General features: G+C 44.4%; 1 protein-coding gene across 2 annotated transcripts in view; it reads left to right on the plus strand.

The window, feature by feature from the left end:
- ACO1 (aconitase 1) overlaps positions 1 to 16,730 on the plus strand; it is a 68,947-nt gene that overhangs the window by 38,357 nt on the left and 13,860 nt on the right. For both annotated transcript variants that reach the window (XR_013334598.1, XM_077761853.1), the window contains exons 8-17: positions 1,122 to 1,293; positions 4,391 to 4,491; positions 5,431 to 5,547; positions 7,805 to 7,964; positions 9,237 to 9,372; positions 10,689 to 10,773; positions 11,560 to 11,716; positions 13,352 to 13,476; positions 14,966 to 15,070; positions 15,808 to 15,950. Coding sequence is in view for 1 of the 2 variants with exons in the window: in XM_077761853.1 (XP_077617979.1) it covers positions 1,122 to 1,293; positions 4,391 to 4,491; positions 5,431 to 5,547; positions 7,805 to 7,964; positions 9,237 to 9,372; positions 10,689 to 10,773; positions 11,560 to 11,716; positions 13,352 to 13,476; positions 14,966 to 15,070; positions 15,808 to 15,950 (1,301 nt within the window). In the remaining variant the exon portion in view is untranslated. The remainder of the gene's footprint in view (positions 1 to 1,121; positions 1,294 to 4,390; positions 4,492 to 5,430; positions 5,548 to 7,804; positions 7,965 to 9,236; positions 9,373 to 10,688; positions 10,774 to 11,559; positions 11,717 to 13,351; positions 13,477 to 14,965; positions 15,071 to 15,807; positions 15,951 to 16,730) is intronic.

Below are 16,730 nucleotides of genomic sequence, written 5' to 3' on the forward strand. Positions count from 1 at the left end.
GTGTGTGTGTGTGTGTGTGTGTGTGTGTGTGTGAGAGAGAGAGAGAGAGAGAGATTTGCTTGCTTTGCAAAAAGAAGGCAGTCTCATTTTAAAGGATTATTAGAAAAGTGATGGTTTTTTATTATCACAAACATTTTTTTTTCCTGGTCGTACAGTTTGGGGGCTTGGAGTGTTAGGCAACAGTCCCGTTAAAGAGCAAATGTTTCTCTTTGATTTAATCATTATGGAATTTGGAATTGCATTTATTTGAGCGGTCTAACTTATTGGAGAAATCTATGCATTTTCATTCGAATGTAGAATGATGTAGGGCTTGTCCATAGAATTTGGCAGAATCCCACATAACCCAAAGAGCCTGTCCATGTGATTGTCCACACAGTTCATGAAACTGGCTTCATGCAGGGCCAAGTCAGTCACTGAGGCCCCACCCTGCCTGATGGCATGTATTGAAAATAGATGGAAGTCAGACAGTCTAGATCTTTTGACTTGTACCTGTGTTCAGGAAATTTGTTCATTACACTCTTGAAAATAATCCATTTACTTATCTGCTCAACTAGTGCAAGACCACGTAGGGTTGAAAGAATGAATTTAATTTTTAGCATTCCCAGGCACTTCCAGTGATCTCGTTAGAGAGAAAAAGCCCTTCTCATTTTGGAAAACTTTTAGTAATGTTGTTATTTGTGGTTTGGGCATTACTTTTTCTTTTTCGTTTGTTTTGTTTTTTGTTGTGACAATAATTTTAGATTTACAGGAGAGTTGATATAAGGACAATACAGAGAGTTTCTGTTACCTTTCTCCCAACTTCCCCAAGTGTTAACAGCTCACATAACCATGATACACGAATCAAAATGAAGAACATGGGCCCAGCACTACTAGCGAAACCAGTAATTTTGCCAGTGTTTTCAATACCCCTTTTCTGTTCCAGGATTCAATCCAAGATTCCATACTGCACGTAGTTAACATTGCTTTTTACATTTTATTTCTTAGAGTAATCAAAAATATGTTGGACCCCTTCATTGTTTGTGTTTACTCACCAGGCTAGTTTATAAGAATTGTAAGGAGCTAGTTCTGCGTTTTAAATGTGGGCTGTCAAGCCTCAGACTTCTCTGTGTTCTGCTGCCTAGCACCTGCGCCAGGTTGGGGTAGTGGGCAAATTTGTCGAGTTCTTCGGGCCGGGAGTAGCCCAGCTGTCCATTGCCGACCGAGCTACGATCGCGAACATGTGTCCAGAGTATGGGGCGACGGCTGCATTTTTCCCGGTTGACGAAGTTAGCATCAAGTACCTGGTGCAGACGGGTAAGTGCAGAACCTTCAAGGCAGAAGACCCTTTGCAAAGTTTCGTAGAACTCTGGAGATGGAGCACCACCTTCTGCCTCTGCCCCTTGGAGCGCACAGGGTCAGACTTACAGTGTTTCTTCTTTTCTCTGTGGAGTCAAGATGGTTGTTGGGATTTCAGAAGATATGAGACAGACACAGTATGGCCAGTAGAAAGAGCTCAGGTGTTCTGGAAGCAGACTATTCATACTGGTCTCTACTTGTAGTTATTTGACAGGAAACAAGGGATCTTAGTAATGAGAACAGCTGTCTGTGGGACACCTGTCATGTGCTGGGCACTTGCTATGTATTTGCTCTCGGCCTTCTTCACAGATCTAGGGTAGATTGATTGATGAATTCATTAAACTAATAGAGAAAATAGGATTGGAGAAGGAAGTAGGGTCAGTATCCAAAGCTGAGGCTCCACACAGGGACAGCATTCCAGGGCACCTCAGTCTGGGCTGTCCGAAAGGTAAAATGAAAGCTGGCATAGGAGGGCATCTTGAAATGTTGGCAGTTTCTTGAATCTGTATGTGTTTGTTAAGAGACTTGACTTGAACTTGGAGAAAGGGATTTTTTTTTTAATTTTTTCAAATTATTTTTTTTAATTTTTCAAATTCATTTTCAAAATATTTAGTCATTAACACGTTATCAATATCTGATCCAGGTCTTAGAGACACAGCAGTGAGCAAGATAAAGACTATGAGTCTGCCCTCATGGTGCTTATGTTCCGGTGAGGGAGACAGACATGAACAAGTAAACAAACAAATGCATAAGTATGTGTATATTTATAAGAGAATGAGGAAGAAAGCAGGGAAGGTGGCTGAAGAAGCTGAGGGATGCTGATTTATATATAAGAAGATAAGCTAGGGGGGCACCTGGGTGGCTCAGTTGATTAAGTGCCCAACTTTGGCTTAGGTCATGATCTCGCAGTTCATGGGTCCGAGCCCCATGTCGTGCTCTGTGCTGACAGCTCAGAGCCTCGCACCTGCTTCCGGCTCTGTGTCTCCCTTTCTCTCTGCCTCTCCTCTGCTTGCACTCTGTCTCTCAAAAGTTAAACGTTAAAAAGAATTTTTTTAAAGAAGGTCAGCCAGGGCTCTTGAAAGCACGATTTGAAGAGATGTCTAAGTGAAGTGGGAAACAAGCAGTGGGAAGTGGCGGAGGAGGCATTTTCCAGACAGAGGAACCCAAGTACAACAGTTCAAGACAGGGACGGTATTGGTGTGTTCAGACAACAGCCGAGGTGGGGAGGGGTGCCTTTGTGTTTGGACCCCAGGGTCAAGGTCATGGGAGGGGAGGTCAGGGACCAGATCCACACAGGGGTTTTTGCAGGCCATAGTGGACACTTGGAAATTTATTTTAAATTCTAAATGTTCTAGGAAGGCACGGGGTCATTTTGAGCAAGAAGCTCACATGAAACAGTTTTGTTGTTGAATGCTCATTCTATGTGACAAAGGTGAAAGGGACCTTTTATTTTCTAAATGACTTTTAAACTTCAAACTGAGTTACTAAAGAGAAAAGAACAGACAGACTTGGGCCTTCTCATCAATATCCAGGGTTTACTATTGAAGGGTTCTAATGGCTGATGTTCCTTTTGAGACCTCAGGAATAGCAGGCATCCCAGGTAAAGGCAAAGTCGAGGACAGGGCAAGTGCACATCTCGTCGTGAGGGTTTGTTAGAAGCTTACAGACTTCAACTTTAATCCAGGTCTTCTCCCTGATTTTCCTGAGGCAAACCCTCTGGAAGTCGTTAAAAAGGGAAGTGATAAAAAGGTTTTTTGTTTTTTTTTTAACGTTTTATTACATATAACCATATTGAAATTGATTAATTGATATCTCCCTTACTCCCCAAAGAGTCGAAGTGAAGAAGAGGTAGAAATAAAAGAAGAGAAGAAATAGTTGAGAAATTCCACTGAGAGAAGGGAAGGGTTGGCAAGGAGGGAAAGGGAAAGCTGCAAAATACATCTCGAGATCGGACTGATTTCTATGGCTGTAGACAGAGGTGGCCACCAAGCTGCTTGGTGATCTGGCGCCACATTTGCCGCATCCATTGAATTGAAACAAACATACTGCTTCAGAGAAGTATAACCCTTTCTCTACTCTGAAACCTAAGAGAATTTTCTCCTCTGCATCTTCATGGAGAGGATGGCTGGGTTGTGCCAAACGTGGTAGATACGTTAATGAAGCCCAGCCATCTTTTATGAGGTCCACGCTGAAAGCTAGTAACTTTCACAGTCCAGTTAAACAGCAAATAAAGAGGCTAATCTCTCATGGTCCACGAATCAGACTCTCAAACAGTCTTATTGAACTGTCAGAGAAATGAGTGGAATGCATGCCGATTTGGTACACTCCATGAATATTGTCATCTACAACCAGGGTCTAGATAAAACGGCAGAGAGGCACCTGGCTGGCTCATCGGTAGAGCATGTGACTCTTGATCTTGGGGTTACAAGTTCAAGCCCCGTGTTCAGTGTCGAGAGTACTTGAAAATAAAATGTTAAAAGAAAAAGAATTAAACAGCAGAGCATTCAGGGTCATATTCAGTTAGGAGCTTGGGACTGTGGAGTCTTCAGCCACTATTTCCTTACTTAGAACTTGTCTCATAAGGTAATGGTAAAGATTAGAGATGGAGACGATACATTTGAAATGTTCAGCACATAAAGGTGGGCAGACAGGAAATGCTCAGAGCTGGTGGGAGCTTGGGAGGATTGCTGTTTTAACAAGAATAATGTGGAATGCTGAGTCTGGCCACTTGAAGGCAGAGGCATCCATGTGCTTTGACAATTCACTAAGCCTTAGGTACTCCGAATGAAGAACGATGACCAAAGAGAAGGGGAGTACTCATACATAGGACCAGAATCTTCTTACAGCACATGGTCCAGATCCGTTAATGGCTCCTGATAAACAGCAGCATCACCCAGGGAGTCAAAACATTAGACTGAATGTTGAAATACAAGCAGGGCTTTTGGGGTGTGTATGAGAGAAATGCACCTGACTCCTATAACTGCTGGCAGAGGCTTTAGTTTCACCAGGAAGTATTAACATCTGTTACTTGTTGTTTCTTAAAATGCCCATTTAGGTCGGGATGAAGAAAAAGTAAAGCAAATGAAAAAGTATCTTCAAGCTGTAGGAATGTTCCGGGATTTCAGTGACCTCTCTCAAGACCCTGACTTTGCCCAGGTATGAGAGCGCCTTCTACCAAGTGTGCTTCCTCTTCCTCGAGCCTGTGTTTTTTCTTAGGAGGTGTACTTGCAGGAAATTAGTCACTGCCAAGTCCTCACAGGAGAACAACGTGTTAAAAGGCTGAAAAAATTTTAAAAAGATAAGGAATTACAAACATAAAATAACTTCTTCCATTCTTCCTGGCCATTAGGCTGAGTGTGTGCCCCCTTTCTGACCTACTGATTTACTCCTCTAAGACGGAAGGAAAACCTTTGAAGAAGGTCTTCGCCAGAGGGAGTAGGGCTGTTTAAAGGCTAAGTTCATTGTTATTATAGACAGAAAAGAAACGGAGATCAAGCATAGCAATTAGTTCTGATTTATCCACTGACTTACCTTCATTCATTTTCTCGGGTGCAAACTGATTCCACAGTTTACTTGAGAGGCAAGCCTGGAGGGTAACCTGGATGTGGGCCCCTGGTTTAGTTTTGTAATGCACCGAGAAAAGGAAATATGTAATTAGACCAAGGTCCATTTCCTGGCATTGATAACTGAGTGGCCGCATCCTACCAATTCATTTGAGAAAAAAAGGCCACTGGTGTATGTATCGTTTTAGAAATAAATCCATCTCAAACTAAGTTAAGCAGTAAATAGGGTGTATCACCTGCTTTGGAAAGGTGGACGCGTAGAAGATGCCGGCCCGCGGCTACAGCGCCCACCCTGGTCATCCTGAGAGGTAACCAGCCTCCCTGCCTGTCCCATGCCACTCACGTGCCCATCTTGATCGCTGGAAATTCATTCTTTAAGTATTAAAACGAACATTGACTCCTTGCTTATGACTGTGGTGGTTTGGTTTGTTTGGTTTTGTAGCTGTGGCGTTGTAAATTCTCTGACACAGCTGGAGTGTTTTCTCTGAGGTATGATGTCCACTCCTGAGTCCCTGCTCTTTTGGGTGGACAGGTTGTGGAATTGAATTTGAGAACAGTCGTGCCTTGCTGCAGTGGACCAAAAAGGCCCCAGGACAAAGTCGCTGTGACCGACATGAAAAAGGACTTTGAGAGCTGCCTTGGAGCCAAGGTAGGGGCCCGGGAGGCAGGTGGAGGTCTCCCCGTCCCTGCCCCATGCCCGATATCTTAGTGCCTCCGCTTCTTTTCACCCCCTGATGAGGAAGCTTCCCGAAGCCTGACGCTGAGGGCGTTCCTTCTCTGTCCTGAAGTCCTCAGTGCCTCTCCCAACAAGAACCACACAACCTCCCTAGAGCACTGGACCGCCTGTGAACACAACTCAACCTGCCTTTTTAAAAACATATCTGCTTTTCATATGTCTGCTCAACTTGCTCAAGCTTTTCTGGCCATTGTGCTTGCTGTCCATGCCCCGCCTCCACCCGCCTGCATGCCTCTTCCCTTCTCTGCATCTGCCGGCCCCTCCATGGCATGGCCTCACATCTCATAGCAGAAAGTCATCATTTGAACCTTCTGGCACTTGGTCTGAAACCCTCGGATGGCATCCGTGTTACATTGCTTACGTCCTTCATATTTTCCTTACTGGATTTTCCTTGTTGGACTTTATGTTTGAGTATAGGATTTGTGTCAGAATCACCTGTGTACCCCACAAAGTACCCAGCGTAACATCTTGCATGCAGATTTTCATTGAACATTCCCCAGATGATGATTAAAATATGTGATGGGTTTTCAAGGGATACAGAAATGCTGAGGCATAGGAGCACATGGACCCCAATGTTCATAGCGGCACTCTCCACAATAGCTAAAACATGGAAAGAGCCTAAGTGTCCATCAACAGATGAATGGATCAAGAAGATGTGGTTTATCTATACCATGGAATACTACATGGCAATGAGAAACAATGAAATCTGGCCATGTGTAGCAACATGGATGGACCTTGAGGGTGTTATGCTGAGCGAAATAAGTCAGGCAGAGAAGGACAAATATCATATGTTTGCACGTATAGGAGGATTAGGAGGAACTTGACGGAGGAGCAAGGGGGAGAAGAAGGGCGGAAATGGGGGGGGAAAGGGAGAGAAGCAAACCATGAGAGACTCTTGAATGCTGACAAAAACTGAGGACTGATGGATGTGGGGGGAGGGGGGGATGGGCATGGAGGAGGGCACTTGTGGGGATGAGCACTGAGTGTTATGTGGAAACTAATTTGACAATAAACTATTTGTAAAAAAAAAAAAAAAAAAGATATGTGATGGGTTTTATCCTTGGGCTACCAGCATTAAACAAGATGTTGAGCCGTATTTTATTTGCCTTATTGATCATGATTAGTTGAATCTGGCTAAAAGGTATATGAATACACACAGTGAAATGTTCTCACTTTAGAAGAAAAAGAAATACTTTGGTAACCATAATTTTAAAAGCCAGGGTTTTTTTGTTTTGTTTTGTTTTTTTACAAATAGTTTATTGTCAAGTTGGTTTCCATATAACACCCAGTGCTCATCCCCACAAGTGCCCTCCTCCATGCCCATCTCCCCCCTCCCCCCCACACCCATCAGTCCTCAGTTTTTTCTCAGCATTCAAGAGTCTCTCATGGTTTGCCTCTCTCCCTTTCCCCCACCATTTCCCCCCTTCTTCTCCCCCATGGTCCTCCGTTAAGTTCCTCCTAATCCTCCTATATGTGCAAACATGATATTTGTCCTTCTCTGCCTGACTTATTTCGCTCAGCATAACACCCTCAAGGTCCATCCATGTTGCTACACATGGCCAGATTTCATTGTTTCTCATTGCCATGTAGTATTCCATGGTATAGATAAACCACATCTTCTTGATCCATTCGTCTGTTGATGGACACTTAGGCTCTTTCCATGTTTTAGCTATTGTGGAGAGTGCTGCTATGAACATTGGGGTACACGTGCTCCTATGCCTCAGCATTTCTGTATCCCTTGGGTAAATTCCTAGCAGTGCTATTGCTGGGTCCTAGGGGAGTTCTATTGGTAGTTTCCTGAGGAACCTCCACACTGTTTTCCAGAGGGGCTGCACCAGCTTACATTCCCACCAACAGTGTCAAAACATAAATATCTCAGCCAGTGAACTCTAAAATGCTACAGAAACATTAAAGTTCTCTTTATTGTTTTTAAATCTTTATAAAAAGCAGTCATCATTTCTGAATCTTCTTCTACTTTGAAGTCCTATCAACAATTACTTCCTTCTCATCTCAAAAATGGAAATGCTAAAAATATAAATTGAGTTCCAAGTTTGTCTCATTAAACTCAATGACATTATCGTAGAGTTTAATGGATATGAACCAAGGCCGCTGATTCTAACGTGATGGAAATTTAGAATTTCTTCTTTTTTTTTTTTTTCTCTCCCCATAGCAAGGGTTTAAAGGATTCCAGGTTGCTCTGGACCATCATAATGACCATAAGACGTTTATCTATAATAATAGTGAATTCACCCTTACTCATGGTTCTGTGGTCATCGCGGCCATTACCAGCTGCACTAACACCAGTAACCCATCAGTGATGTTGGGGGCAGGTGAGTGCATTTGAATCTCGCCGCGTGGTCATGTGGACGTGTGGGTGGATATCTTTCAAGACACAACCCAGGGGCTTAACTGAGTTCTGCATGTCCAAACGTTGTCTTTTTCCAGAGACAGAGATTTATTAGCCTGAAAGTGTTTACATAGTAACTAGCGCCCAAAGCCAACTATTTAAAGTAGAATATGTAATGCATACCAGTCTTTAGAATTAACACAAAAAATAAGTAGAAGAAAGAAAAAAAAATTCTGGTAAAGTGTAGAATCTTGTGTTAGGCTCTAGAAGGAAAAAAAAAACCAAAACCTGTTTTCATATCAATATCACAGACCTCTCTGTAAAACCACTATGGGGCCTTTCTGTACAATGGACTTCCGTCCATCTTAGAAGTGCTGTCAGTGCATCTGACTCAGGGCACAGCGCGCTGGTTGATAAAACTTCCTGGTCTGTTATGCAATTCTGGTTAAGCGGTTAATATTTACATACAGTTTAATTAATAGAAGTTAATTAATAGAATTAATTAATTAATAATTAATTAATAGTTTCCAAAAATTTTTTTTATCATTCCCAAGAGGTCCTGTTATGCCCAAAGACCAAAGATCATCACAGAGTTCTTTCTTTACAAAGTGCACAAGTTCATAAGGAGGACCTTCCTTGTCCAAGAACTCATCTGTTGACACCTAAGCGTTTTGTGTCTTTTCACCCCCACTCCTCATTTCTTTCCCAATGCTGTGATATGCTCCTATGAGGGCATCCCATGCCCCCGTAATGGTCTCTGTATTTGCCAAAAATCCAGGGCCTAGACCTCTTCATTTTTTGCTTTAAGACAAATATCTGAGGACTAGATTTTTACTTTAGACTGTATTCCTCACCAACCAGTACACAATTCTTATCCCTTTAAAAAGGGCCCCTCCAATTATAATTTTCATCCAAATAAAACGTAACTAGAAAGGTTGCTTTCCCTCCAAAAGTTAAAAACTTATCCTGTAATATATTGCTAAACATTTTTAGGTTTACCTCTTTAAAAAAAAAAAAAAGCCCATCTCTTTCTCCGTTTCCATGACTAATTTTTAATTTACTGCATACGTGTAAATGACTTTGAGCCAGTGAGCTTTTGATTTCTGCTAGGCAGAAATAGAAAGCACCATGAATGAGTCTTGGTCACGCGATGGCAGGAAATGCAGACGGAAGGACCAGTCTCCTTCCTGAACTTCTCCCTGGCACCTCGAGTAGGCGGCCACCCCACCCGGTGTCGGTGTTCACCATTTCACAGGATTGTTAGCAAAGAAAGCTGTGAACGCCGGCCTGTCCGTGAAGCCTTACATCAAAACTAGCCTGTCTCCTGGAAGCGGCGTGGTCACCTACTACCTGCGAGAGAGTGGCGTCATGCCTTATCTGTCACAGCTTGGGTGAGCAAGAATTTTCTTTTACACTTTGCTTTTGTTGTGTTTTATTCCACACATATCTTACTGTGTCACTTTGTAACACACGTCAGCCTATCTGATGGTATCTATTTTATTATATGTATATTATATATTTTGCCATACGGTGAGTAGACTTCAACCCATAAATTCCAACAGAGAAGGGCCCTCCCGTAGACAGTTGTGCTGGTTGTTCATCCTACAAGGGTGCCCATAAGGGCAAAGCAGAGCTGAAATGAAGCCTGCGTTTTGGTATGGGCCTGCACCCTTCTGGAGGAGGGGGTGCCATTTCTCAGTTGACAGAGGTATGCTGTGGGCTACCATTGGCTCCGCAACTGAGAGTCTGCCCTTCAGTATGAAAATAATTACTTACTTAGACGAAAAATGTCTTCATTCCTTGGCGTAAACTAGTCATTTGTTACCAAATACAATTCCTCCAGTTTGCCCACAATTCCTAATTTGGATGAGAAGGATTTTATTCATGTGTCTTATAAACGTCAAAGTCCTTGGGATTGTACAAAGTAGTGAATACAGAAATTAAATGGCATATATGATTTCAACTTTTAAAAACTCTAGATCATTCTCAGAAGGTTCGTGGTTGTGAGCCCCACGTCGGGCTCTGTGCTGACAGCTCAGAGCCTGGAGCCTGCTTCTCTGTGTCTCTCTCTCTTTCTGTCCCTCCCCCACTCGTGCTCACTCTCGTGTACTCTCTCCCTCTCAAAATCATTTTAAAAAAAGTTTTTAAGTCCAGGTCATTCAGTTGGACTCCTTTTTACATTTTACTCAAAGAATTAATTTAGTTTTAGTTTTATTTATTTATTTTGAGAGAGAAAGAGAGAGAGAAAGGGGAGGGGCAGAGAGAGGCCAAGAGAAAGATCCCAAGGAGGCTCTGTGCCATCAGCACACAAGTCTGATGTGGGGCCCGATGCCATGAACTGTGCAATCATGACCTGAGCTGAACTTAAAGAGTCAAATGCTCAACCAACTGAGCCACTCATGCACCCCTCAGGAAAGACTTTAATTCAGTGCTCTAGAACGGATGAATTGTATATTAAAATGCCCCACCTGGCTGGCTCAGTCACATGTGACTCTTGATCTTGGGGTTATGTTCGAGCCCCATGTTGGGAGTCATACTGTACTTAAAATTTAAAGGAAAAAAAAAGCCTTTAAAATCTTCCTGAGAATGAAAGCTTTATAGAAAGAGTACTAAACGTGTTCCCTTTAAATCAGTGGTCTTTAGACCTGTCACCTGCTGGGGCTCGCGGAGACTCACGCCGCGCCTGTGCTTCTCTCCCGACCCCTAGGTTTGATGTGGTGGGTTACGGGTGCATGACCTGCATTGGCAACAGCGGACCCTTACCCGAGCCTGTGGTGGAAGCCATCACGGAGGTAACTACAGAGGAGCCCGCGGGGCTTTGAGCTGCTGTCTCTTTTCATAAGATGTGCGACCAAAATGCTGGTCGTCACAGGAAGGTCCGGGAAGCAGGGGATGCCATTAGATGTGTGGGCTTCGGGGTCAGGCTAAGCTTCTAGCTGTCTACCTTGGGCGGCAGGTTTCCCGACTGTAAACTGGAGGTGATAACAGCACATACTGTGAGCGCGGAGGTGATCACGGACATACCAGCCTTTGAATGGTGCTGGCACACAAGTGCTCCGTCAGTGCTGGCATTGACTGCACGCAGCTCCAGAACTGTTCGTTCCTGGTCATCTGAAAACTGGCTCAGAGCCAGACAGAGCTCCACACAAACAAATCAAAACTAAGTTGCAGCAGTTTGACCTTTGTTCCCTAAATTCTGTAGCTTTGAAAAACACTATTTGGTTTGCTTTCATGAATTACAGAATCAACACGTGGGTCAATGTGGCTTCCCTGAGCTTTCAGCTGTTAGACTTTCCCTCCTGTTCTCAGGCCCCAGGTGGCAAAGTAACCCAGATGCTGCCTTCTGACCCACCTGGGATTTTCTCATGCCCAGAAACCATGCCTCTCTGTGTCCTTTGACCCAGAGGCGTCTCCCCAGGGACACCCATGCGTGCTTTTTCCCTGCAGCCAGAGGACCAGGTGAAAGAGGGATTTAAAGAGCCTCCTCCGGTGATGGGCAACTTTAGCAGGTGGTCTGAGACAAAAAGCCCAGGCAATCTCTTCCCTCTGTGACCTGAGTTTTCTCTTGCCGGACACAGGGAAACCTTGTAGCAGTTGGAGTACTCTCTGGGAACAGGAATTTTGAAGGTCGAGTTCACCCCAATACCCGGGCCAACTACTTAGCCTCTCCACCCTTAGTGATAGCATATGCAATTGCCGGGACCATCCGGATCAACTTTGAGAAAGAGCCACTGGGTAAGGTTTCGTTTGTGTGGTTATTACACTCTTTGGGGTTTTTTTTGTTTTGTTTTGTTTTTTTCCCCAATGAATTTGAAGATATTATTAGAGGAAAGTAACTGCTTTCATTAATAAATAATGAAGCAGAGAACTAACAAAGATGAGGAGTCTTTTCTTTATTGCCTCACACATAGCAGAGACATACCTGAAGTAGACAAGAATTCGCTGAACGACAGAGATAACAAAAGGAAAGAAATGAGGAGGGCCTGGTGGCTCAGTCGGTTAAGCAGCAGACTTGACTTTGGCTCAGGTCAAGCTCTCACGTTCGTGAGTTCCACACAGGCTCCGTGCTGACACTGCAGAGCCTGCTTAGGATTCTCTCTCTCCCTTTCTCTCTCTGCCCCTCTTTTGCTCATTCTCTCTCTCTCCTTGCAAAATAAATAAATAAAACTTAAAAAAAAACAAAAACAAAAGGAAGGGCTCTTGGCTGGTCCGGTTAAGCATCCACCTTGGGCTCAGGTCATAATCTCATGGTTCATGGACGGGTTCGAGCCCCTGCATCAGGCTTTGTGCTGACAGCTCGGAGCCTGGAGCCTGCTTCAGATTCTGTGTCTCTCTTTCTCTGCCCCTCCACTGTTTGCAGTCTGTCTCTCAAAAATATAAATAAACATTAAAAATAGTTTAAAAAAAGAAAAAATAAATAAAACAATAAAAAGGTTTTAAAAAGGAAAGAGATATGAAAAGGCATAGAGAGCATGCCCTTCTGGCTTTTTCCCTGGTTCTTCTCTTTCTAGCTCCTGCTTTTATCTAGTGATCGGCATTGCTTTAACATATCCTCCATAGAAACACATCCCAGATAATTCAACTTCCCCAGATTCAGAGAAATGATGCTGTGTCTCCTTCTGATGGTCGTCCCGTGTCTTAATCTATTCTGGGTAGATTAAGTAATATAAAAACAGTGCCCCTTAAATTTACTTTCAGGAAATCAAAACTAGAGCTATAGTTGATCCTCATATGTGGATTCGATATTGCAAATTTGCTTATTCACCAAAATGTATTTTAACCCCCAAATCAATACTCACCTTGCCTCCAAGGTCATTTGCAGACACGCCCCTCTGGGGGCGGCAGCTTTGAGTCACTCCACTGTGCGTCCCCAGCTGCAGCCAAACGAGGCGGGGTTTCAGCTCTCCTGCTATCACCAAGTATCCTGTTCGTGCTCTGTGTGGCACCATGTTTTCCCATAGTTCTGTGGTTTTGGTGATTTCACTTTTTAAAATAGCCCCGAGCATAGTGCTGATGTGCTGTCTCATATACGCAAGCCCGGGAAGGCTGGAGTGTGCCCCTTGGGAGGGAGACTGAGTTCAGGCTGAAGCTTCAGTATTAACACAACACAAGATATATTAGATAGGGTGTCCTTAAGCAGAAGCATGCATAAAGCAAGATTATGTATTGATCGGTTGCCAAAAAATGTTAGTCTAGAGGCCCTCAGGGGCCTAACCCACATCCCCTGGGGGCAGCAACTGAGTCTTCACTACTTAGTGTTTGCATGGACTTTATATTTCTCCCATGGAGAATGGGATCTGACTTTATGTGGTCATGAAAATGAGGTATTAAATGTGTTTTTTCTCTAATTAATAAACTTTTTTCCCCCAGGGGTAAATGCAAAGGGACAACAAGTGTTTCTGAAAGACATCTGGCCAACCAGAGACGAGATCCAGGTGGTGGAGCGTCAGTACGTAATCCCTGGGATGTTTAAGGAGGTCTACCAGAAAATAGAGGTGAGGTCCCCACCCACCCTGCCCCCATGCGTCTGCGGGAAAGCTGTTTCTTTGTGGCATCTCTGCAGATCTTGAGGCTGATGAGGGTGGAAACTATAGAGGGTGACACTTCTGAAGATAAGCGAAGGAGTGATTCTCAGTCATTTCTCCTGGGACTCCCATTTTTACAAACCCCACGCTCCCAAACGTTCCCAGATTTGCACAAGGCCCCACATTTGGCATCAAACTAAGGCAGAAAGGCCGTAGCTTGTGTGTGATTCCTGGACAGCTCGCCCTCACCCCCACCTTCCTTAGACACCTGGGTATATGTCAACTGTGGTTGAGGGTCCGTGATGTCTACTAGATTGTGTCACTGAGGTAGAGGTGGAATGCACCTCTTGGAATTATTTGGATGCTTAAAAAACTTTCAAAGCCACTCAGTAAAAAGCCCCCAAACTACCAAACTACTGAAATAAATAAAACTTGCTGTGTATTTTACAAACAGAGAAAATGCTTGGGTTTCAGGATCATTTTTGGAGGCCCATGGATGTTTTTCTGTGTTCAGGTTTGAAATAAGACAGCAGACGTCTGGGGAAAAGGGTCAAATGGGGGCCATATTCACACACCATGCCCTCCCACAAGTTGTCCATTGGAAAGTGGTTATGAGCAAGTTTGTTGGGCATTGGGTTGAATGCATTTCCCCAAAGCCTGAGGTAATGACCATGTGGAGACCATTCAAGCTGATTTTAATGCCTAGCAGCTGTCATTCACTATCCAGTGTCCGTGTGACCTGGATGTCCACTTCCCCAAATCTTCAGAGAGTAAATAACTTCCCCATGGGTACATCCTGGATTATTGCTTCATAAATTATATTATGTATAGGGATTAGTTATCTGTTGCTGCCCAAGAAATTATTCCAAAACTTAGTAGGTTAAAACAGCTTTTATTATCTTACAGTTTCTGTGGATCAGAAATCTAAGTGTGGCTTAGCTGGATGCCTCTGCCTTCACAAGGCTCCAGCCAAGGTGTCATCTGGAGCTGCAGCTCATCTGAAGGCTCTGCTGGGGAACGATCCCCTTCCAAGGCCTCTCACGTGGTTATGGGAGGCTAAGGTGCCTCATAGGGTGTTGCGCTGAGGGCCTCAGTTCCCTGCCGACAGTTAGCTGGAGGGCACCCTCCTTGCCTTGCTAGTGAGTCTCTTCACAGCTCACAGTGCGGTACTGGCTTCCATCAGAGCAAGCAAGAGAGAGACAGAAGGCAGAGTCTCTTTTTTTTTTAATTTATTTTTTTTTCTTAAATAGTTTATTGTCAAGTTAGTTTCCACATAATACCCCGTGCTCATCCCCACAAGTGCCCTCCTCCATGCCCATTACCCCCCTTCCCCCCTCCCCCGTCCTCATCNCTAGTTTTGTGGATTGTTTCCTTTGCTGTGCAGTATTTTACACATTTTTTGCTTACATGTTAACTTTTCCTTAGAATGGAATGTAATTTGATTTTTTTTTTTTTTTAGACTGTGAATGAGAGCTGGAATGCCTTAGCAGCCCCCTCGGATAAGCTGTATTGCTGGAATCCCAAATCGACGTACATTAAGTCACCACCGTTCTTTGAAAATCTGGTATGGCTTTTTTTTTTAATTTTTGACACAATCAGTTTTCCAAAAGGTTTCTTTCCTTATAAAGTCTACTTTATTACCCTGTACACTTGCTTTGTCCATTACGACGTGATGATTGGAACCTGTACAAAGCCGAAGAGATGATGCTGGGAAGTCTTGAGAAGCTGGGATATTTGGCCCTAGTGGGCCTGTGGCTTCATGCCCGGGCTTGTGTGTGGCTGTTAGAGACACCGTGAGGGTCCAGTACCCCCTGGACGTAGACTCGGAAAAGCCTGGGGGACTACTGACTGTCCCAGGAAGACCTCCCTAGGCCTGCACTATTTAAACTTCATACTCAGAAATCAAGGGAACTCTTCCCTGCCAGGGATGATCCAGGAGCCCCTGACCCCCTGGGTGGGGAGAGCGGGGAGGAGAAGTCAGGATTCAAGTGTCCTCAGCATCTGAGCTCCTTGGATGTGGACACAGAGAATGCCATCTGTGGCGGCATCCCTGTGGCTTCTGAGGGAATAGAGCCTAACTTTGTCCCCCCTCAAGAGTAGGATGTGAACGTTCTGAGTAAATTCACCTTACTTTTCTAAACACCCCTGATAAAACCAAAAAAAACAGTAGAATTTTCTGTGCATCTGTGTAGGGCTTCAGTTCAGTTCAAGTCCACAGACCACTGTTGTGACTGTTGAGACTCCCCTGGTGACTTGCTGGAGCAAACCTGGGCCAACACTGACTCGCTGTATTCTTTCTAGACTTTAGATATCCAGCCGCCTAAGTCTATAGTGGATGCGTACGTGCTGTTAAATTTGGGAGATTCGGTAACAACTGACCACATCTCTCCAGCTGGAAACATTGCAAGAAACAGCCCTGCTGCCCGTTACTTAACTAACAGAGGGTAAGTGTGAGTGAGGGAAAGAAAGACTAAAAAAAAAAAACAAAACTGGAGTGAATGAGGCCAGTATTTCTTTTTTTGCTTCAGACTCTGGTTTTTCACTGAACCCTGAGGCTTGAAAAACAGTCAGCCTTTCTGTTTGCTGCTTCCAAGCTTCCTTGGGAGATGCCATCAGCGAGCAAACCCCAGCAAGGGAGGGGACCTTCCTTCTAATGTCCTCCTTAGACCCAGCTGTCGTTCCCGCCCCAGCTTGGCTGAGGGGAGAGCACGGGCTCTGCTCTCGCCTGTGGCGCACTCAGCAGGGCTGTCACCTGAGGTGTGTAGCCAGGTCCTGGTTTGGGAGGAGTAATTACTGAGAACAGGGGCTGACACATCCATTTCCCAGTCCTTCAGCAGTAGACTGATTTTAACAGCTGTCATACCAGCATTATCTCTTGTCACCTAATACACTGAGGGTAATTGGACTCGTTCCCAGATCTGCCTTTCCTTGAGAATCCTCTGGGCAGATAAAAATCCCTCGTTCCTCTCTGCACCTCCTGAATCTGCTTCTTCAGGGAGGGAGCCTAGAGCTAATCTGAAGAGCAAAATCCAGCAGCTTTTTCTTCCTCCCCTGCCCTCTCCTCCTCCTCCTCATGTTTTGTTTTGTCTTGTCGGTGGGCGAGGAAAACTGCCTTGCCCTCAGCTCAACCTCACTTGCCTGGTAGCTGACCTGTTTTCTTCACACGTGCCCCTCCTGCTGTGCTCCACTCAGTCTCCGCCTTCTCCGAGTGCATCCTATGGGAC

Source organism: Crocuta crocuta, unplaced genomic scaffold (assembly GCF_008692635.1).
Source record: "Crocuta crocuta isolate KB4526 unplaced genomic scaffold, BGI_CrCroc_1.0 scaffold204, whole genome shotgun sequence".
Taxonomy (NCBI): Eukaryota; Metazoa; Chordata; class Mammalia; order Carnivora; family Hyaenidae; genus Crocuta; species Crocuta crocuta.